Raw genomic sequence first — 23,043 nt, 5'->3', positions numbered from 1 at the left:
TGGATTCCATTAACATTGGGCAATCAGCCAGAACAACAAGCAAAATTGAAAAAAAAAAAAATTCAAATAAATACAAAGCAATCAAGCTCGAAGAATTTAACTGGCCGACGACTGAAAAGAGAAACATTAGAGCATGTTTATTTTTAATCAAATTGACCACAATATACCGTCACTTATATCCCTGAACTGATCACACAATGAAAAACAAACCACCAGAAAAGGAACTAAAACGAAAAACAAAAGCTTTTCACATCAAAGTACATCAGGCTTCTGCCTTTGTGTTTTCCCTCATCACCCTTTCAACTTCCACTCCTCCATTTAAAATTCAATCAAACCTTTTACATGGAAAGGTACTTTTAATTGCAGATTTTTCACTCTTAAGGGTCAATTACTAAAAACAACAAAAATCTCTGATGTGCCTTGTGGGTATTATGAGTACCGAGCTTAATGGAAGAAAAACCCGACAATAGATTGTTATTCAAATAAAAATCATCCAAGTACTCTCAAGCTCGTTTTCCCTTTTGACGAAGCTATTTCAACAACCTTTTCAGACCCTCGCTAAACCACCATAGATGCATTTACATAAGTTGGAGACAGATGCAATACATCCTATTTTATCCTAAAATTAAACCTGTAGAGTGTGTGTGTGTGTGTGTGTGTGTGTGTGTGTGTGTGTGTGTGTGTGTGTGTGTGTGTGTGTGTGTGTGTGTGTGTGTGTGTGTGTGTGTGTGTGTGTGTGTGTGTGTGTGTGTGTTCTGCGTATATTGTTACTTATGCCACCAAAGATGGACGGAGGTTGTGTTTTCACCCTTGTCTGTCAGTCTGTCTGTCTGGGAGAGAGGTACAGTTAAGTCCTTGCTTAACATCGTCCTGGTCAACATAGTTTCGTTATCAAGTCGCTGATCTTTTGGAGAACATACTCGTTTAAAGTCGTTCACCGTTCCGTTATAACGTCGTTTTCCCTCTAATTTAGTACCAAACTCATGGTTTTCCTCATTTAAATGAAGCTACAGTATATGTCATACTGTAAATACTGGTATATAAACCCACCCAGAGTACATGCAGTATAAGCCTTATATACACTGAGCTGTGCATCGACAACATCGGTGGTTGCATCATCTTCTCCGATCTCAGGTGTTTGACAAGTATGATAGTGATCTACCTATCTTGCTGCCATGTGTTTAGATGTTAAACTGATGGAAACATCCTCAAGTGCATTGATAACATCAGCAGGTCCTGGGATGAAGTTACCCAGGTATGCATGAATGGTGTGTGGAGGAAGTTGTGGCCAGGATGTGTCAATGACTTGAAAGGATTTGAAGATGTCCTCGCTATGAAGAAAGTTATCCTCGACTTGGCCAATAAAGTGGGTTTTGATGAGGTGGAAGAAGCCGACATTACACAACTTCTGCAATCACACAGAGAAGAGCCAACCAATGACGATATGAAGCAATGAGAAATGATGATATTCAATTGATGTTAAAAAATTTTTTTAACTTATACTCAATATGTAAATAATCTTTTTTGTTTGGCAATAATTTTTTCCTTGGAACCTAACCCCCCCTCCCCCGCCCCCTATTTACATCAATTCTTATGGGGAAATTGGATTCGCTTAAAGTCATTTCAGTTAAAGTTGCACTTTTCGAGAATGTAACTACAACGTTAAACAAGGACCGACTGTATTTCAAAAGGTTACGGATGGATTCGGATGAAACTTGGTGGATAAGTTGGGTGTGCAACGAGGACCAATTCATTCGATTTTTGTGAGGATCCAGATCCAGATACTAGAATGTTAAGTGATTCTTCACCATCGAGATGGAGCCAAAAATGAGATACAGCAGGTATCTCAAAAATCTGTGGACGGATGACAAAACTTGGTGGATGAGTTAGGTAGGTGACAAAACAAGCCGATTAGATTTTGGTTCAGGTCAGCAGATTCCATGGAAAAATTTATCGCCAAACAAAAGACATTATTTACATATAGAGCATCAGGATTTTTTTTAAATGTAAACAAATCAACTGAATATCATCATCTCTCATTGCTTCAGATCTTCATTGGTTAGCTCTTATATGTGCCTGTCAGTGGGATACAAAACGTAAACTGTTCAATCTAGTGGAGGTATGCGCTCTACAAAGTGCTGTTCTAGTTAGTCTCGCCTCGAAGAGGTTGCGAGACTATTGTAATGCCCATGTCTGCCTGTCTGCCTGTCTGTGTCTGAAAAAAAAGAACTCTGCAACTGCTTGGCCGATCGATGCAAAGCTTTAAACATAGGAGGGACTCCCTGTGAAGAATATTTTATTAATACCTCTGACGGCACAGGTCACATGGTATGGCAGCAATGTTGGATTAAAGAGAAGATTTGGACATCTTCAAAACTGCTCAACGAAAAATTTTGAAACTTTGCATGTCATCAACTACCCATCATAACGATGACTTAGTTGGTGAAGTGGTATTCCAGCCATAATTGGTAGAATTGAAATGATTATCTGAAAAATATGAAACTTCATATATCTGATCTTAACGTTGTTGTTATTGTTTCTTTTGCAGCTTGTGGCTGCTGGTTGCATTCTTTTCTGGAAGCACGGCTGTACTGCTGATGCAGTGCGCCTGTTACCAGTAAACTGGTACTCATTTTGCTGATCTTGGAAGGATAACAGGCTGAATCAACTCACATGGTGTTATTTCAATGGCATGACAGGGACTTGAACTCAAGACCATAATATCTCAAGCCAGCCACTTTATCTGTTAAGCCAACACCAGGCTATATCCCAATAAATCAATAATCAATAAAGCTATGGATAATGGCAATGAAAGTGACATCATGGGGTGCACAGATGATATGGATATATTGGCTATAATAGTAACGTGTTCAGTTAACAATGATATTTTAGTTCAGAATGTGCACACAAGGTGACTATACGCTGTACTGAGCGCCATTATCATTTGTTTTTTTTTTACCCTTCTCACGCTGCAAGACACATAGGACTGCCGAGGCAGTTTCATTGGCTAAGGGTTACAATCTTGGATGGGTCACTACTTTGATGCAGAAGTGTGGATGCCATATATATATATATATATATATATATATATATATATATATATATATATATATATATATATATATAAAATATGTTGTTCGTCTTTCGGCTGCTCCCGTTAGGGGTCACCACAGCGGATCATCCGTTATGATCCGCATACTGATTTGGCATAGGTTTTACGCCGGATGCCCTTCCTGACGCAAACCAGGTCGCCTCTTACGACACAGGGATAAGGATTGGGTTTCACCATGATTCTGGGCTGCCCTACACCCTCTCATAGCGCGGCCCAGCGCACAGCTCCCGTCCTCAAGCAATCCTCCAACCCAAGCCTCCGAGTAGCCAGATTACAGGCACACGCCACTACGCCCGGTTGCTATATATATAAATTAACTTTTTGAACAAGTTTTTCTTTTCTTTTCTTTTCTTATTTTTGAACAACAAGAACAAGCTTGAACCAAACACACGATTTTGATTAAGCTTGTCCACAAACAACGTCACCAGTGATGGACCAAAGTGTATCGTCCGCATCAAAATCTGCATTATTGAGGGGTCCAAGGGGGTTGCGGGGAGTTGTTTTTGCGGGGAACAAAAAATTCTTCATTTTGGCAGTTTCAGCAGAAGGGGGTTTTTGGCGGACCTTGAGCGCCCTGTGGAAATATAGGGAGGACAGATCACAGACAAAGCAAGGGGGGGCAAGGCCGGAGAGGAGATGGTAGAAGACAGAAAGACCACCGACCTGCCTCTGGTGAGAGAGAGAGTGAGAGACCCAAAGACTCAGCCTCATCACGGGATATACCAATTATCCTAAAAGACTTGGTTTCCACAGCGTGAAGTCGAGCTAGGTGTGAGGCAGAAGCACCAGCCCAGAGGAAGGAGCAGTACTCTATCAGACTGCAGGTGAAAGCTTTGTAAGTGGTAAGAAGCTCAGGTGTGCCAAAGGACTTTGCACGATGTAGAATGCCCAGTTGGCGACTGGCTTTGGAGGCCAGCTTGGAGATCTGGCTTTTCCAGGAAAGATCGTGGCAGATAATGAGGCCCAAAAGCTTGAATGATAGGACTTCTTCAAGGGGGTTGTTGAGAAAGTAGTTGACGGTTTTTTCCAGACAGTCTTTTCAGACAGACATAGTGAGAGTGTGAGAATTGTCAGGAAAATGATGATGAAGGTTCTGGTCAAGTTTCATCGGAATCGTATGTGTAGTTTTGGAGAAGAGAGCAAATACCTATTTTGGGAGGGGGTGGTCAAAAAAAACCCGGTAGGCCCCCTTAATGAGTGCAGGTTTTGATGGGGTCAATACACCTTTGTTAGGCATCACATATGAAGCTTGTGGCCAAGTTTCATCAAAATCATGCATTTGGTTCAGGCGATAATGACTGAAGTGTTTACGGACTCACTCACTCACTCACGTGCGGACACTGCTCGATCGCATAAGCTCACCCAAGTTAAGGTGAGCTAAAACCTAGTAGTAAAGACAACCTCTGCTCCGCTATTCACTGTTGGCAGATTTGTTACTGCCAGTACGGTTTTCAACCGCCAGCAGATAAGCAAATTAAAGGTGCAAGAGAGGACGGGACAGATTTGACCCATTCCCACCTGGCAGATGCGTCAGTCTTTAGAATTACTACACTGCTGACAATTATTGTGTGTGTGTGTGTGTGTGTGTGTGTGTGTGTGTGTGTGTGTGTGTGTGTGTGTGTGTGTGTGTGTGTGTGTGTACGTAGCAGCACACCAGCTTGCTCATCCTTAAAACTTTCAAAATATGTCCTTTCCCACCAATGTTGTTTCCTTATTTCCAGAACTTGGTGCTGTCCATCACAATGCCTCGTAGAAAATATACCAAACTCATAAGTTGTTCCTTTTCCATGTCATTTTACTCCATTTAATTTCAAAGTGCATTGACCAGTACGTGTGATAAATAAAAATATAAACACTTGGCGAATCATAGTTTATTTTGAAAAATAAACAAGTACTGGTGAAAGTGGGGATGGGGAGATCACCCTAACCTTCAAAACCCCAGTTAGACCTACCCCTAAAAATAAAGGCTAAACTTTCCAGCAATTAAGAACTATATATACAAAATTAGCCTTCCTGTAACTATTGAAAGAAAAAAAAAGGAAAGAAAGAAAGAAATGAATGAATGCAAAAATTGATGCAAAAGTAATCAAGAAATATTGTATCAAAGCAGTAATGAAAAGGAGCACTGCAGGAAAACAAAAGGCCAATAAATAATGAATTCACAACAGCAACAATGCAGGACATATGTAAGTAACCAAAGGAAATTTCAGAGTACAAGCTAAATGAACAGAAAGCACTCTGTAGTTTCAATTGGAATGAAAGGGTGACATTTCTGAGAACTGATTAATGGGCCAATAAAAAAGCATTGAACAAGGCAGGACATGTGTATAATTGAGTATCCCCATATAATTGATTGCTGATTTTTAAATGTAATCACCACTGATGACATAACACCCTCTTGTCTTTAAAGAATAAAAGGCTTGGAAAGTAAAGCGTGGAAATAAGGCACTCAGGAAGCAAGTCAGCACGAAGTCCTTTTGCTTCGAATTATGAAATCAAAATCATATAGGTTGTCATTACTCGGCTGAAGGCTGAACAGTATCGGATTATGAACTTTTTGTCGATTTTGAAAAGAAAGCAGATAAAGGTCAACAAACTTTTTGTTCCCCCTTCCAAAATGTACAAGATCTGGCAATTTAGATTCAAGACATTTTACTTTCCCCAAGCACATGCAACCGCATCACCCCCCCCCCCAACCCCCAAACTCGAGCACATAGCTATAATAGTAGCGTGCATGCTCATTCTTACCTTGCATGCTCATTCTGAACAAAAACATTAAATGAGCTGTTGGCCAGACATCATTAAATGAACACACTAATATTATGGCCCACTGCTCTTGTGACCCATATATCCGTCTCATATATGCACCTTATTGTGCCACATACATTGCCATTATCTGTAGCTTCACCAATTAATTATCAGGATATTAAACAACCACTTTTGTGCAGATTAAGACAAAATCACATCAATGAATATGAATATGAAAAAAAATTCAAACTCTATTCCCCATGGCGAGTCGACCATCTTATATATTATTTCCGAGTTTGTGGTTTCGTGTCGCGCTATCTTCGACTTTGTTCTGTGCTCGAGTAACGTGATATTCGGCTTACATTATCTCAAAGACCATATGAGGTGCATGGTACAAAAAAAAGTAAATAAAATGGTTCTGAAACAGTGAAATCATATTCCACTTACTGCATTAAAGTAAAATTACTACTGAGACTCTGCATCAGTTCCTTTCTCAAACACACCCACCCCAACATGTCGCGCAGGGCGCGGGTTATGTTAGTCTCTACTAATACCCTGTTCGATTCCCGCAACAGAATTCAAAAAGCTTGCCTAGTTTCGGAGATAATTTTTAGGCGATTTCCATTAGCGGAGATATTTTGACGTCATAACTTTTTTTGTAGGAGAAATTTTCAAAATCGGAGATGGTTACTGTCTGCACAGGGTATTTTTACATATATATGTCAAGTTTCAGGAAGTTTCGATGAAAACTGTAGGATGTGAAACAAAAAAGTCCACAAGAAGAAGATGAAGAACAACAACGCAAGTAAGACAGAGATCCTCCACGGGGATCTAAAAATATCCGGATCCGGATCTTCACAAAAATCTAATCATTTCATCCTTGTCACACACCCAACCTGTCCACTAAATTTCATCCGAATCCATCCATAGCTTTTTGAGATAGCCTGCTCACAGACAGACAGGGGTGAAACATCACCTCTGCCCACCTTTGGTGGTGAAGGTAATTAGCTTTGTGGAGAATACCAATGTGTCAGCCTGCCTTTAATTCTTTTTCTTTACAAAATTGAGGCTCAGAGAAGAGTGAGGTGACAGAGGGTACGAACTGGTAGAGGGGCAGCCGACAAGTAAGACGGTGAGGTTAGGTGGGGTCATTGGGGATAAAATAGCTTTTTTGGGCAAGGATGATTTTTGGGGATGACATGAGATGGTGCTGCTCTGCATGCTTTAAGCTGCTCGGTTAAAAGCAACAAGTCCGCGGTAAAATAGCCACAGCGGAACACGAGTTACTGATTATAAATTAGAGTTCTACAATAAAGAAGGAAGCTGCAGCAAGAAAATCAAGTTCTACAGAACGTTTACACCACGGCGCTTAGTATCCGATCAAAAACCGTTTTCACATTAGTTTGTGCATTTATACCAGTACAAGTTACATCCGTCGAAGGACTGAAAATCTAAATCACCTGAGCAAGATGATTTTGATCCGATATAAAATTTTATGCTACTATAACTGGAGAGTGCAATTTCAATGTTGCTGAGTCAAAACTAGTTTAAATCACTGCATGACACACGTCATGCTTCATTATTGAGAGGTTCAAATTTTATTATACAGCACTGTACTACAAGGAAAAATGAAATTCAAATCGTATTAAATATTCCTGGAGTTTCCAAGTACGATTATAAAGAGTATGGTTTGATACAAGAAAAATATTCTGTTCGTTATGGGAAACATTTTCATGTCCACAAATTCATATATCAGGCAATGTCAGGCAATGTCAGAATCCAGAATCCAAGGAGCAATAGTCGTACTGCCGCTTGGATGTGTGAGTGTGAGAGAGTGTGAGAGAGAGAAATTGTTGGTCATCAGGTGGACACTGCATCATTAATAGGGTTTTGAACATTAGTCCAGTACATCTCGTATCGTGTTTATGCACAAGACATTCCACCAGGTTTAAAATAATCCGGCTTAAAAACGTGATTAAAATAACCATGTTCAACTTGTTTTTGCATCTGCAATACACAGCCATGTATGTGCCTGATACCACTTGTCTACAAGGAACACACCTTTAACATGCTGTTCTGCACATGCACACGGCGTCTTTCTTCTGTGCTGACGATATGCCGAAAGAATCATCTATTCTGCTTACTCGGAGGTTATAAATGTGCACCTGCGTGGGTTAGCAGAGACCGTTCGAATGCCGAGCAAAATAAAATGTTGTGACGATACAATCAGTAATTTGTTTGATAATCTTACAAGTGTCATTGGAAATTACAGAAAAGGAAGTATTTTGCCTGTTTGCCACATTTTTTTTTTATACTAGAACTAAACAGATCATCAAACAAAGAATTGATACGGATAATTGCAAGATTTTAACCTGGCATGTGCGCACACACTTCTCCTTTTAGCAATAGATGCAAAAATCTAGTATAACTTTACTTGTGCACGGAACTAAACAAACAAAAAACTATAAACACATTTGGAAAGAACAACCCTCACATCCCATACAGTTCCCACTCCCACCCCTCCCCGTCTCCTCCCAAACACGATTATTTATAAATATGACCATTTTAACTTTCCCTGTACATTGACAAGCCCCAGATATATCCTTTCCATCAGTATCAAGAAGCAACCAAATTAGAAATGGTGTCTCCCTCTGGGAAGTCTGCCTGGATGTTGGTAATGACCCATCGTCTTTCCAATTACACTCCATTAAATAAATCACGAAGCCTGCCGTGTGCGCACGAGGCAATCCCGCAACGTTCAAAGTCCACTCACGGGCAGCTATGGTCGAAGGTTTTGGTAGAACGCACCCATCCACGAACCTTCTGGCCTTGCACCAATCAATGCGGCCTTGGGAGTTTGCAGTACGGGCAAGTTAAGAAAGTTCTCCAACTCTTTCATTGTGCAGAGGCACACCCCTTTCTCGCAGTTACATTTCCAAGTACGGGTAAGTTAAGGAAGTTCCAAGTATTTCCGTTACATTTAGGCTGATTTAAAAAGCTTTGCGATCCATTTTAGGTTGCAATCCTTTTCTCGCACACACGGTACACGCTTCCCGCCCCGATAACCCTCATTGTTAAGGGTTTCTGCAAATACATGCCGAGCATTCTGGGCAGAATACCTCATTTTGAAAGTCCCTTGTTGGACCAATGGGAATTATAAAGACGAACCTTACAGACATCTTAAAAACCATCCCTGGGAAAATTATGAGAAGCTAACTGCAGTTGGAAGCTGTCCGGGGCTCGGTGACGATCCTGAAAAAAAGCTCCCGGAACCAAACTTTGAGACCAAGAAAAGCTCACCTTGGTCCATGAATTGTGATCCCTTACTGAAACGGAGGTGGATACTTTGAGACCTGGGAGGACTCTGTTCCACATTCTGAAACCTTAGTATGACAATAACAACCAATAAGATACACACACACACACACACACACACACACACACACACACACACACACACACACACACACACACACACACACACACACACACACACACACAGTTACCTCAGATGTATGTTCTGGCCCATGTACGACTCATATGGCTTCTCAACATGGTTGAACTCAAAATCAAAACTCATAGGTTGGGAGATCTTTCCAGGAGGTGCAAGCTCTTTCACCAGTGACACAAATTCATGTGTGTTGATTCGTTCATGAAATATCTCTGGAGGTAGAGGAACGAAACATTTGGTGAAATGTAACAGTACATCAAGCCTTGAGTCATTCACCAATCTGATTCTGATGTACTATACTCTGTAAAGAGGGGATAGCTCACATACTTTCTGCAAAGGACACCGTGAGATCTTTAATGTCCAACAATTAATGCTGGCAGATGGAAGGCCCAGTTTAATGTCCATCCGCGGGGAGAACACACACATTGATGAATCACCCAGCCCATGAGATACCGGGATAAGAGTTTGTAGCTGGGTCGGGATTCAAACCATGGCTAGACTGCTGAGAGGCGGGTAAGCATGCATGTCGGCCATGCTGCTAACCCTCATTGACCAACACATTTAAAAACTGGAATGGCACTCGGTAGAGCGCATACCTCTGCCAAGCTGACTAGTTTACATTCTGTCACCCACTCATAGGCCAGATATGGATTCAGACCTGAACTAAAATTTAATCAGTTTGGCCTTGTCACCTAATCAACTCATCCTCCAAGTTTTGTCCAAATCTATCCATAACATTGAGATATCGTGTGTGTGTGTGTGTGTGTGTGTGTCTACAGAACCGCATGCATTTAAGGCAATGGCACCCAGCATACAGTGATCCCCAGGCAGTTACTTAGTTAGTCTTTGTGCAGTCAGATCTTCCCCTCATGTCTAGTGGGTTAATGGGATGAAGTGTGTTGCGTGTGTCTTATTATATAGCTAGGTCTAATAACTATATCTCTATCTTCTATTATGATTTCCATTTCAACCCTTTCCTCTTATCCATGGTACAAATCAAGCAAGCAAGCAAGCAAGCAAACACACACAGTATGAATAACAGCACCAAGCAGCCACCTGTGAAAGACTCACAACATTAACAAAGACGCTGCCCGGCGTGCGCATGGCTCGCCCTTTCATTCAAATCTGCGCGCCAATTTACAACGGCGTCTCACCTTGCTCAACCTTCGCTCACCAAAAACTCACCACCTCGACCAACAACATCTCCCACACATGGGAAAAATCATCCCGCGCCTCCTCGCACCTCAGCATCGATACAATTCACCACCAAACAGAGGGGTGTTGCACGGCCAAGGCCACTCGGACCGCGTGATGCGGGGACGGGCCAAGTGAGTCAACAGCACCAAACGCATCTTGCCAGGGATGCCACGAATGGGCATGAAGGGCTGACACGACCCTCGTCCAGTCGCCAGAACATGACAGGACGGGCGGAGTGGGACTAGGGGTCGTTGCGGGGGGGGGGGGGACACCATGGGAGTTCGATGCGGCCGTGTCACGCCGGATGGGCAAATGAGACCACTTCCGGCCCCAGGAGCCTGGCAGGGTGGGGCTATGACCGCCATGGCCCAATAGGGAAGCGCGATTCGGGTCACGGTGCATCGCTTCGGGTCGTCACCCCACCCTTCGCCCGGGGCTTATAAAAGGCGGATTGTGAAGTCATCTGCTCTCTTTTTTGCCTGCCTGCCTTGCCCTTGTCTTCACCTCTCTGCTTTGCCCCCTCTTCACTGCTCCTCATTGTCTGCCATCGCTACATCTACACTTGGGGTTGGTATGCGATAGACATTCTTCACGGGCCAGTGCGCAGCACACACTTCCACGAGCCGCGGCAAAATGACTCAGCAGGAGATAACGCGCAGATTCTTGAGGTGGGAATGCTCAAGCAGAGCATCCTACGGAGGTACACACTGCACTCACAGACCGATGCAAAACTAGGCTAGGAAACTTTTACCTCACACATATCTCTCTCCCTCTCCTCCTCTATCTCGTCCCCTCTGGACACACAAAAGAACATCCATTACAGATTCGCAATCACAGTTTCCTCTGGCACGACACCAACCCCCCCCCCCATATTGCACCACACCACACCTCCCACTCCCACACAATAGGCAGAGACACCAGTATTTCTCCCACCTACCTCCCCCAAAGCATACTGGGTTGCACAGTCAGTTGACCGCGCCAGGTATTGTGAGGCCGTTAGTCCTCATCTGCTCTTTCTTTCTGGCATTCTAATCTTTCTCGGGTTTATGTGTGTGTGTCAATGTGATGGCGCCTGTCGTCGCATAAGTTAAGATTGTAGAAGTTCTAACGGGATAAGTCTGCTCTATGTCTGCTTTTGTAAATTGCTTGCCTTTTGTCACACCCCACAATTTCCTTGCTATCCCTGCTGTACATAATAATAAACCCCATTTACTGTGCCGCATACCTTACCTCACTTAATTATGAATAAATGCTTGTGTAGAAATGTTCCCAGCTCGTTTTAGTCTGCTCCTTCATTGATCCAGCAAGGTCCGTATTCTAGCTTTGTCGGGGCGTTGTACCTCAACGATCTGTTTTCCAAGCCGGTACATCCTTGGCAGGTACGCCCCGGCTGCATCTGATCTGGTAAGGTGATCTAGTTTTAACAAGGCGTACGTACCAAGGGCGTATCCCCCGGTAATTAGATCACGTGACCATTAGGTAACCACTATTCATTAGACGGAGGACCCCAAGTCACGTGGTCGAGTTATTGCCGTTCACGGTCGATTAGCGACCGCTGCGTTACGGAGTTATTCGTGTGCGACGGCCTGCGATTCCTGAGATTCTGGTGGGAACCCGAGGTAGCTTCCCCCCAACCCCCCCACCCCACGTGGTCTTCTCGCCCCCGACCCCGCAACAGCACACATATGTATATATATATATATATATATGTAAAAATAAATGCAAAATATAATAATGTATATATATATATATATATATATATGTAAAAATAAATGCAAAATATAATAATGTATGAAATATCATTACATATATATATATATATGTATATATATATATATATATATATATATATATATATATATATATATATATATATATATATCCTGGTGTTGACACAGTGGTTAGGGCAGCGGCTTGGGAGCCAAAAGTTCCTGAGTTCAAGTCCCGTTGAGCCACTGAATTAATACACCAGGGGGTTGACTCAGCCTGTCATCCTTCCGAGGTCGGCGAAATGAGTACCAGTATACTGGGCCGGTGTATGCCCCGGTTAAAATAGGTGTCCCATATCCCTGTGTCGTAAGAGGCGACCAGGGTTGCGTCAGGAAGGGCATCCGGCATAAAACATGTGCCAAATCACGATGCGGATCATACGGATGATCCGCTGTGGCGACCCCGAACGGGAGCAGCCGAAAGAAGAAGATATATATATATATATATATATATATATATATATATATATATATATATATATATATATATATATATATATATATATATATTGTTGTGGATTTCCGCCCGCCGGCGTCTATCTCTCAATGGTGAAGAATCACGAAAAAAAAATAGTTTGATCCGAATTCGGATCTTAACCAAAATCGAATCAGTTCTTTCGTGTCACACACCTAATGTGTCTACCAAGTTTCGTCCGAATATGTCCATAACCCTTTTAGATATAGTGCGATGTTTTTGGCTCTATCTCTCAATGGTGAAGAATCACTGAAAATTCTCGTATCCAGATCTAAATTTGGATCTTCACCAAAATCTAATCAGTTCGTCCTTTCATGCACCCGACCTTTCCACAAAATTTCATCCAAATCCATCCACAACTTTTTGAGATATCCAGCACACAGACAGACAAACAAACAAGAAAGATGTACAGAGCATCTTGCGAAATTACTTGCGAAATCCCAAAACCAAATTTGAACTTAAAAAGAATTGGCTGGTTGAATTAATTGACCTAAAATATAAATCTTCTTCAAATTTCAAGTCAATTGGATGAAAATTGAGGATTTTAGAAATTCCACCTAAGTTGTTGACCTTTTGACCTATTGACCTCAAAAAGGATAGGCTTCCAGCTTGCCACTATCTCTACCAGGTGGTGAAATTTCGTGAAGATCGGAGTGAAAATGTGATGAGTCGGCAATTGACATACAGACAGAAGACAGAAAAACACATGCGACAAACCAATATCATGTCGGACCCTGACATCGGCAGGGGATACGTTCCTGAAAAATGCTGCGAAAGTCGGGGCATGGTTTCAATGGGAAAAAGGGGAATAGGTTCCCGATTCATAAGGGAAAATCAAAAATCTCGTGAAAAACAGCGAATACGCGAAGCAGATGGCTGCAAATGTAGAAGCTGGTCACGTTTTATGAACTGTGAATATGCGGGGTCTGTGAATGTCAGGGTCCAACTATATTTGAAAAATCTTCGATTTTCGCAAGTAACAAAGACAGACAGGGGTGGAAACATATAACCTCCTTCCAGCTTCAGTAGTGGAGGTAATACTAGTCTAATAATATTTTTTTTATAAAGCATTGCAGTGAAGTCTGATCCAAATAATGTTAAAGCAATATATGTATTTGTATATTGTAATCAGTGAAAAATAGTGTGATAGATAAAAAACATTCGGAAGGAAATAACTTGCACCAAAAACTTTAACATTTTCACGCTCACGCTCACGCCGGGGGTATTGCTATAGCTCTCTGTTCTTCGAACAGGCGAGCTAAAAACCAAACCAAATGCCTGCACTTACAGTGAGAAGCTTTAATCTCATCGCAGTATACTGTTGTGGTTACCAGATTCGCAAACCACCATTCAGGTCCCTTAGGTGAGGTATCTCGGTAAGTGCATGTGTAGTTAGGCCCAAACCCGTTGTCTAGTGGGAATACATGTCATTTATACGTGCTGCGACTCTTCAGGATAGCCGTTTTTCTTTTACTATCTTTATTTTGGACCAACCGCCATGATCACAACCACAACATCAACCACCAACCACAACGCCGCTTCACCACAACCGCCACGACCTTCCCGTCACACCTCGCAACCGTAGCATCGCCACCGTTCTTGCCCCGCTGTGGGTACCGGTGTTGGACTCATGCAGAACGCGCGTCGAACAGCGTGTACAAAATCACGGATTTTGTGCTTCAAAAACGGATCAAAAACGACACACGCCCACTTTTTGCCGTCCAATCGGTGAGCGAGGGGCGATTTGGCCCCGCCTCCAGAACGATCGATATATGCAAATTTGTGGATCAAAAAGCCTTCACGCCCACTTTTTTCTCGGGCCAATGGGGAGCGAGGTGAAAGGTCAAAGGGAGGGGGTCAAAGGCGAAGTTACGGGGGGGGATAAAAGGACGGTGTTCGTCAGTCAGGGAGAGTCGCAAACGAGAACGAGAACGAGAACGAGAAGGAGTCGAGAACGAGAAGGAGTCGGAACGGAGGGGACGAGTGTGGAAGACTGGAGCCCGGAGCCTGCAGTGGCTGGAGAAGCTGAAGAGAGTCGGACGAGGGGGTGCTCGCGTCGGTGCCAGGAGCTGCACGCCCGAGGGAGGCCGGCAGCGCGACCTGGCCGAGGTGGAGACGCACACCAGGGATAATAAAGATCCTCTATACCCCGAGCATCAGCAACCCCCTCCTGTTTCCCCCCGCGCTGAGATAGTGCGACCAAGGGGGCCCCGTTCCCACCCCCTGCCAGGCACTGTCCGCGAGGCCCGCGGGTTGCGGGGCCATCGCCGCTCCGCGTCTCATCACCAGACGGGTAGGCCCGACCCGGTCTCGGCCTCAGGCCTGCCTCATTCTTGAGGTATTTATTTTCCTTGGTTTTGGGTATGTGTTGTCGGCGCCGTCTGTGAAGTAGAATTGTATAAGTGTTGCCGTGTGCTCGGTAGTCGGTATTAGCTCTGCACTGTGTTTTCACTTTTATATTTGCTTTTTGTGTAAATGGAATTGTGTTTTCTTTTTTTTGTGTGCTTTTGGTGGAATTGTATTTGTGTGCTTCCCGTGTGCCGCGAATAAATGTGCTTTATTGTTGAACTGTTCTCCCGCTTCGCTTCGTCTTTTCCTCCATTGAATCCCCATCTTGCTTCACGTAAAGGGTTGGTAGTGGGCTGAATACGCCCGATAATTAATCGAACCGTCGAGGTCGACGATAACACCGCTCGGTTATTCTGATAGTACGGAACGGGTCGCTTAAGTGGCCCGTGTCCGAAGTCGACCTGCGGCGAGGTGCGATCGCCCGGTCTACCCTCCGCGTGGGTACTTAGGTAGTTCGAATTTGGCGAGCAACCCTATCCCACGCGGGGGCTGATTGGCTCGATCGCGGTGAGACCGAAAGGTCCACCCGTGACTGGTTCCCGGCGTTAGTCCGAGAGGGTGACGACTGGATTGTCCGTCCGGTGGGCGACGTGCCGCGATTCGAGTTACGTGGCCGTCGCACGCCGGCGGGCGCGAAAACCGCAACACTGGTGTCAGGAGTGGGATACAAATTCATCGCCCTCCTCGCGGCACTGGTATCGGAGAACAGGAAAACGGGCTCTCCTGTCTCCGGCTAAATTTACGGGAATCGGTCCAGGGGTGAGAGAAGCGACCCCGATTCCCTCCAAATTACGAGCGAGCAAATTAACCCTTCACGAGAAGCAAGATGGCGTCTCAAGGCGAGCGGGAGCCGGGGGTATTAGAAATGTATATGTGTAATAATGTAGAGTCCATGGTCCAGGATGGAATCCCCGAGCAGGAAATGTTGATTGTGCAGGAACACGGACTCGCCCAACTGAACCCAGGGCCCGAGGTGGGTGCGGCAGCGGCCGCGGTGTATGACACCTCCCCCCCCCTCTCCACCAAGACCCTTCCCCAACCCTTGCCGAAACGGCTCAGCTGAGTGCATCCAACATGGCCCAGCTATGCGCCATGCTGGCGGCAATGAACAAACAAATGAATGAAGTGAAAACGACGATGGATACAAATACAAATGAAATGAAGAACGAAATGAAAGACATGACAAGCAAATGAATGAAGTGAAAACGACAATGGATGCGAATACACAACAAATAAACGAAAAGATGGATACAAAAATGAACGGAATGGAAACAAACATGAAGGAGGAAATGAAAAAGCTGCGGGGTGAGACGCAGAACATGGGCCGAAGCCTGCAGGCGGGCATGAAGGCCGTGACCGGGGAGATAAAAATGGCGACTCCACGTGTGGGAGCAAACGAGCTGGGTGGGGGTGCAACGGCTGACAGGCCCGCGGTGGAGGCGGGTGAAAAAATAATTCGTGGAACGTGTTGGGCGAGGGTCGTGACGATGACCGAAAGGGAAAAATTAAATGGGGAGACCAAAACGTGTGAGACGAGACACGAGGTGACGACAACGGAAATAATAGTTGAGACAAAGGGAGGTAAAGGGTGAAGAGTTGGCAGAGACACGGGAGACAGAAAAAATAGAGGGAAGACTACACGATGAAGATGGGGTAAGTGACGCACACACACACACGGAGGTAGTGGAGGATAATGGGGGTGAGCTCGCGGAGCGTGCAGGGACCCGGTGCGAGCAGCGGGATGGCCTCCTCCAGGAACGAGGGGAGGGAGTATGCCCCCTTGAGGCGAGTCACGACCAGGTGAGTTCGGTCGTGCTTTGCGAGGTTGAGGGGACGAGTGCTGTGGACGGGTGCACGGAGAGCTTGGGGGGTGTAGAGGCCCCGGAGACCCTTGTGGGGACACGAATCCCCAGTGTGGTTGTCCTTGTGTGTGTGGTGCAAGGTGTGAGTGCGTCCCTGTGTGTGGAAGCGACCCCGTGTGTGAGTGGTGTGGTGGCGATGGTGCCGGAGTGCGTGCTTCCCAGCACGCCATGTGTGGATGAGGCACGGAGTGTGAGTGAGGCACCGCAGGTTAGTGCCCCCGCGTGTGTGGGTGAGGCACCGTGTGTGGAAGAGACCGCGTGTGTGAGTGTCGCCGTGTGTATGAGTGAGGTACCGCGGGTGAGTGCCCCCGCGTGTGTGGATGAGGCACGGAGTGCGAGTGAGGCACCGCGGGTGAGTGCCCCCGCACGCGTGAGTGAAACGGCCAGTATGAGTGAGGCACCACGTGTGAGTGGTGTGGTGGCGATGGTGCCGGAGTACGTGCTTCCCAGCACGCCGTGTGTGGATGAGGCACGGAGTGTGAGTGAGGCACCGCGGGTTAGTGCCCCCGCCTGTGTGGGTGAGGCACCGTGTGTGGAAGAGACCGCGTGTGTGAGTGTCGCCGTGTGTATGAGTGAGGTACCGTGGGTGAGTTCCCCCGCGTGTGTGGATGAGGCACGGAGTGTGGATGAGGCACCGCGGGTGAGTGCCCCCGCGTGTGTGAGTGAGGGACGGTGTGTGGATGAGGCACCGCGGTTGAGTGCCCCCGCGTGTGTGAGTGAGGCACGAGTGAATGGAGCACCACGTGTGAGTGGTATGGGTTATGCAAGGGAGACCGTGTGTGTGAGAGAGCGGTATGAGAGGGAGATGTCGGTTGGCATGCGGGAGCACGCAGCCGCGTCTCCCGGTGTGAGTTTAATGGTGTGGACTGTGTGCGTCGTAACACGCAGGTGTGCGTGGGTGGAATGGAGGCGACGACGGCGACATGGGAGGAACGAAAGCCGAGCAGCGGCTGTAGTTGTTTCGAGGACTGTGCCGGGTTCACCCAGCAGTGAGCACGCGGTTCGTGCTGTGCAACGCACGAGACCACCACGTGCTCGCTTGCGAGAGTGAAGTCCCGGTCCGGAAACGCACGCGGTGGATTTGCCGATCCCGCGGACGGACAAAGTTAGGCAGGTAAATGGATTTGGACCGGACGGGTTCTCCACGCGATCGTGTGTGTTAAGCTCCAACGGGCAAAGCACATGTGTTCGCGTGGGGAACCCCTCGAGACGTGTGGCTTGTTTTTTTTTTATGCGCACGGTGACGTCATGGCTGCACGTGGGGTTGGAATCCGGCAGGAGGGGTATCTCTGCCGGATGGTCCCGTCCAAGGAGGGACGAGGAACACGTGCAGCTGCATGACGTCACGGGCAGGTGCAAAGTGCGCGAGCTCTAAGTTGCCGCGCAGGTGCTGGGCATGAAAAAAAAAAAGGGAAAAACAAGCCTCACTTTCGGGTGTACAGGATTCCTGGGCAAGGGGTGAAAGACCCCCTTACCCTGGGCACAGGATGAAAACTAGTTAGGGGGAAGGGTTAGCTTAGTTAGACCGACTTCATGGGGCAGGGGTAAGTCCTCATGGAGTCCGTGGAATGGATTAGTTAGAGGGATTATAGCGAGATTTAGGTTGGGAAATTGATTTTTTTGGATTTAGAAGACAGTGACAGACTGGTGGATGTGTAGAGTTGACGTAGTTTAGCTACGTAGTGTTAAAAGGAACGTGCTGTAGTTTAAGGGACGACGTGGGAGCACGAGTTAGTTAGGGGAGGTAGTTAGAAGGATGGCAGAGTTCAGTGGTGTGTGTGTTGAAGAGTTGGAGAGTTGTGAGGTGGAGGCATGTGCTTGGTGAGTGAGTGAGGCCAGCGGGTCTGTGTGTATGGAGTGAATGGGGAATGCATGGTGCGATGAGTGATTGGGGGGAGGAGTGACTCCCGCCCAAGGGACCCCGGGGTCAGAGTAAAGTGAGTTAGCTGGGTTAGTCAAATTGAAAAATGGAGGTCGTTTTGTTGTTGGTGGGAAAGTAGGCTCGAGACCCATTTGGAGGGGTGCAGGAGCCCTGTTGACGGGCTTGGGAGCGTGGCTGCGAAAGGTGAGTATCGCTGAGTGGGTACCCCGGGCACCAGGCTAGTCGGCCATGGTAGGCCATGGGCCCATGGGGGGCCGGGATAGAGTAGTGGGCACGGGTGCGCCTGCTTGGTGCGGGGGCCCGGGGCGCCATTAGCCGCGTGGGCAGTGTTGTGGGCACGGGTGACCCTCGGAAAGGGGCCCGGGAGGCCGGCCTGCCACGTGTGCGTTTCAGGGGAGGTGCCATGGGGGCACTCCCCGGTGTTAGGGAGCTGGTAGGCTCGGAGGCAGTGTAGTGCCCGGGGTGCCATAGCGGGAGATTCGGCAGAGGGTCGTGCCTGCCAAAGGGAGCCACGTGTCCCAGCCAGGAGACCGTGTGAGGGCACGGAGAGAAAATTGGGGGGCGAGGCCCGAAATTGTGAGGACACCAACACAGGCGACGGGAATCTGGGTTGTTAGAACCAATAGTTTAAGCGAGAGGCGCTTGTTGAAAGCCCCGGGGTAGTTTAACAGTTAAATGGTTAGGGTAGATTAGGAGATGTACCCCTCCGCACCATCCATCCCCTCGCTGTCGTTGTGGGCCGCTGGACCCACTTGGTGTTAAGATCGCCGAACTCTGGGGAGGCCATTCTGAGGCTTGAGTTGGGCCTCGAGACAGGACGTTAGCTCTCCCTTATTCCCCTCCGGGAAGGGAACGTAGGGGTTGGGAGTAGGCTTGGTGACAGAATAGGTTAGCCGAACAAGGACGATAAAGGGGGTTAGGGGACGATTTATAGTGGGGAAGTAAAAATAAAAACAACAAAAAAAATAAGTGGGGGCTAAATTGGTTTTTCACAAATTAAGGGAGTGGGTATGTACAGTGACAGGCAAAGGCGATAGGTTGGGAGGGAGACAGGTAGGTAGGTCCGAGCCCGCCCTCCAAGTGGCCAGCACCACCGCACTCCCTCCACCAACCTCCACTGAACGGCAAAGGCTGGCCAACTTCATCGGCTGGCCGTGTTTTGCTTCAAGGCGGAGGCCGGCCAACTTCATCGGCAGCTGTGTGCTGCAAGGCCTGTGCCGGCCAGTTCATCTGCTGGCTGTTTTTCTTCGAGGCTTGTGCCGGCCAGTGCGTCTGCCGGCTGTGTTTGCCTGCAGCGGCCTTCTTCTGCGGGCTGTGTTTGCCTGCAGCGGCCTTCTTCTGTGGGCTGTGTTTGCCTGCTGCCTTTGCCATGCCATGCCCACTGCCCACATTCACCAGCCCCGTTCAATTTTTGCTTTGCCCCCCCTGTTCATTTCCATGTGCGCCAGGATCCGCAAGGCAACAGTTTGCAAGCTGCAAGAACTGCCCTGTTGGCAGCTAAAACACGGGCCTGCAGTGGCGGCCCGTGCACCGTGTTTGCGTTCATGCATTCATTCGTTGTGCTCATTGCGTGTGCCACTTGAGCTGGCACGGAGACTGCGTTGTGCAGCCCATGCACCGTTGTGGTTCACAGTGTTCAGTTCAAAAGGGAAGGCCTTGGACTGCGTGTGAGCAGCCAGCCACGTTCCCTGTCACCTGCATTGTTTGAGCCAGAGACTGCATGCGGGCAGCCTGGCTCCCTGCTAACTGCTTTCTTTTTGCAGAGTTCATTGATCCTGGGCCATGGTTTAGTGTAAAATTTGTAAGTTAAGGTAAGATGTACAGTAAATATGAGTGCGCCCCCCGGCATGTCTGTCTAGCGCCGGCAATTTTATTTAAGTCGTCCGTGTGAGTGAGTTTGTTTAGGTAGTTACGCAGCCCTCAGGTTATTTATTTTGGGGACACGAATACCATGAATGTCGCACTCAGGGATCCGTAGGTAAAATGTACTAGGGGAAAACTACACATGATGGCACACGAAAATTTGACGACTCGGGACGAGTCTGTAAAAAGGGAAGGGGTAGTGTTGTGGTTACCAGATTCGCAAACCACCATTCAGGTCCCTTAGGTGAGGTATCTCGGTAAGTGCATGTGTAGTTAGGCCCAAACCCGTTGTCTAGTGGGAATACATGTCATTTATACGTGCTGCGACTCTTCAGGATAGCCGTTTTTCTTTTACTATCTTTATTTTGGACCAACCGCCATGATCACAACCACAACATCAACCACCAACCACAACGCCGCTTCACCACAACCGCCACGACCTTCCCGTCACACCTCGCAACCGTAGCATCGCCACCGTTCTTGCCCCGCTGTGGGTACCGGTGTTGGACTCATGCAGAACGCGCGTCGAACAGCGTGTACAAAATCACGGATTTTGTGCTTCAAAAACGGATCAAAAACGACACACGCCCACTTTTTGCCGTCCAATCGGTGAGCGAGGGGCGATTTGGCCCCGCCTCCAGAACGATCGATATATGCAAATTTGTGGATCAAAAAGCCTTCACGCCCACTTTTTCTCGGGCCAATGGGGAGCGAGGTGAAAGGTCAAAGGGAGGGGGTCAAAGGCGAAGTTACGGGGGGATAAAAGGACGGTGTTCGTCAGTCAGGGAGAGTCGCAAACGAGAACGAGAAGGAGTCGAGAACGAGAAGGAGTCGGAACGGAGGGGACGAGTGTGGAAGACTGGAGCCCGAAGCCTGCAGTGGCTGGAGAAGCTGAAGAGAGTCGGACGAGGGGGTGCTCGCGTCGGTGCCAGGAGCTGCACGCCCGAGGGAGGCCGGCAGCGCGACCTGGCCGAGGTGGAGACGCACACCAGGGATAATAAAGATCCTCTATACCCCGAGCATCAGCAACCCCCTCCTGTTTCCCCCCGCGCTGAGATAGTGCGACCAAGGGGGCCCCGTTCCCACCCCCTGCCAGGCACTGTCCGCGAGGCCCGCAGGTTGCGGGGCCATCGCCGCTCCGCGTCTCATCACCAGACGGGTAGGCCCGACCCGGTCTCGGCCTCAGGCCTGCCTCATTCTTGAGGTATTTCTTTTCCTTGGTTTTGGGTATGTGTTGTCGGCGCCGTCTGTGAAGTAGAATTGTATAAGTGTTGCCGTGTGCTCGGTAGTCGGTATTAGCTCTGCACTGTGTTTTCACTTTTATATTTGCTTTTTGTGTAAATGGAATTGTGTTTTCTTTTTTGTGTGCTTTTGGTGGAATTGTATTTGTGTGCTTCCCGTGTGCCGCGAATAAATGTGCTTTATTGTTGAACTGTTCTCCCGCTTCGCTTCGTCTTTTCCCCCATTGAATCCCCATCTTGCTTCACGTAAAGGGTTGGTAGTGGGCTGAATACGCCCGATAATTAATCGAACCGTCGAGGTCGACGATAACACCGCTCGGTTATTCTGATAGTACGGAACGGGTCGCTTAAGTGGCCCGTGTCCGAAGTCGACCTGCGGCGAGGTGCGATCGCCCGGTCTACCCTCCGCGTGGGTACTTAGGTAGTTCGAATTTGGCGAGCAACCCTATCCCACGCGGGGGCTGATTGGCTCGATCGCGGTGAGACCGAAAGGTCCACCCGTGACTGGTTCCCGGCGTTAGTCCGAGAGGGTCACGACTGGATTGTCCGTCCGGTGGGCGACGTGCCGCGATTCGAGTTACGTGGCCGTCGCACGCCGGCGGGCGCGAAAACCGCAACAATACCATGGATTTCGGGCAGAGCTGAAATTATAGGGTTTATGGAGAAGAGGGGGTTGTTTGCTTGCATATGCTGAAAATGTAAGCTACCAAGTGGTTCTGGTCATATAAAAAAATGGCTTTGATGCGTTTGAAACAGGAACTTGAACTGGACTTGTAAAAAAAAAAAATAAAGTTTTCTTCTTTCATTCAAGAACTTGTACTCATTCCCCATAATTTCAGCAACTAATTCAAGGCCTTTCTGTGTGCACAGTTAAACTGCCAGAACAATCACACTACCTCCCAGACTGTTGAGTGCATCGACCATGATGGGTAAAGTTGCACGCCCATATGAAACACGATTCTTCAAACCACAAAGTCGGTGAAATCCTCATCCATCATGCTTCAGGCAGCACAATGGACCCAACACACCCATGTGGTCAACAAGAAGCAAAAGCCCCCATCATGTGTGTCGCTTGTGGTGTCTCCGCAACTGGC

The 23,043-nt window shown here is 47.3% G+C and overlaps 1 protein-coding gene across 3 annotated transcripts in view; it reads right to left on the bottom strand.

The window, feature by feature from the left end:
• LOC147031653 (vacuolar protein sorting-associated protein 26B-A-like) overlaps positions 1-23,043 on the bottom strand; it is a 31,699-nt gene that overhangs the window by 5,328 nt on the left and 3,328 nt on the right. For 2 of the 3 annotated variants that reach the window (XM_085866422.1, XM_085866413.1), the window contains exon 2: positions 9,367-9,523. The exons of the other annotated variant lie outside the window; for it this stretch is intronic. In XM_085866422.1, the coding sequence (XP_085722548.1) occupies positions 9,367-9,523 (157 nt within the window). The remainder of the gene's footprint in view (positions 1-9,366; positions 9,524-23,043) is intronic. 3 annotated transcript variants of the gene reach the window in all.

This window comes from Eptatretus burgeri, chromosome 2 (assembly GCF_056783735.1).
Source record: "Eptatretus burgeri isolate ZD-2024b chromosome 2, Ebu_testis_v1, whole genome shotgun sequence".
Taxonomy (NCBI): domain Eukaryota; kingdom Metazoa; phylum Chordata; class Myxini; order Myxiniformes; family Myxinidae; genus Eptatretus; species Eptatretus burgeri.
This window is presented reverse-complemented; position numbering and strand designations above follow the sequence as displayed.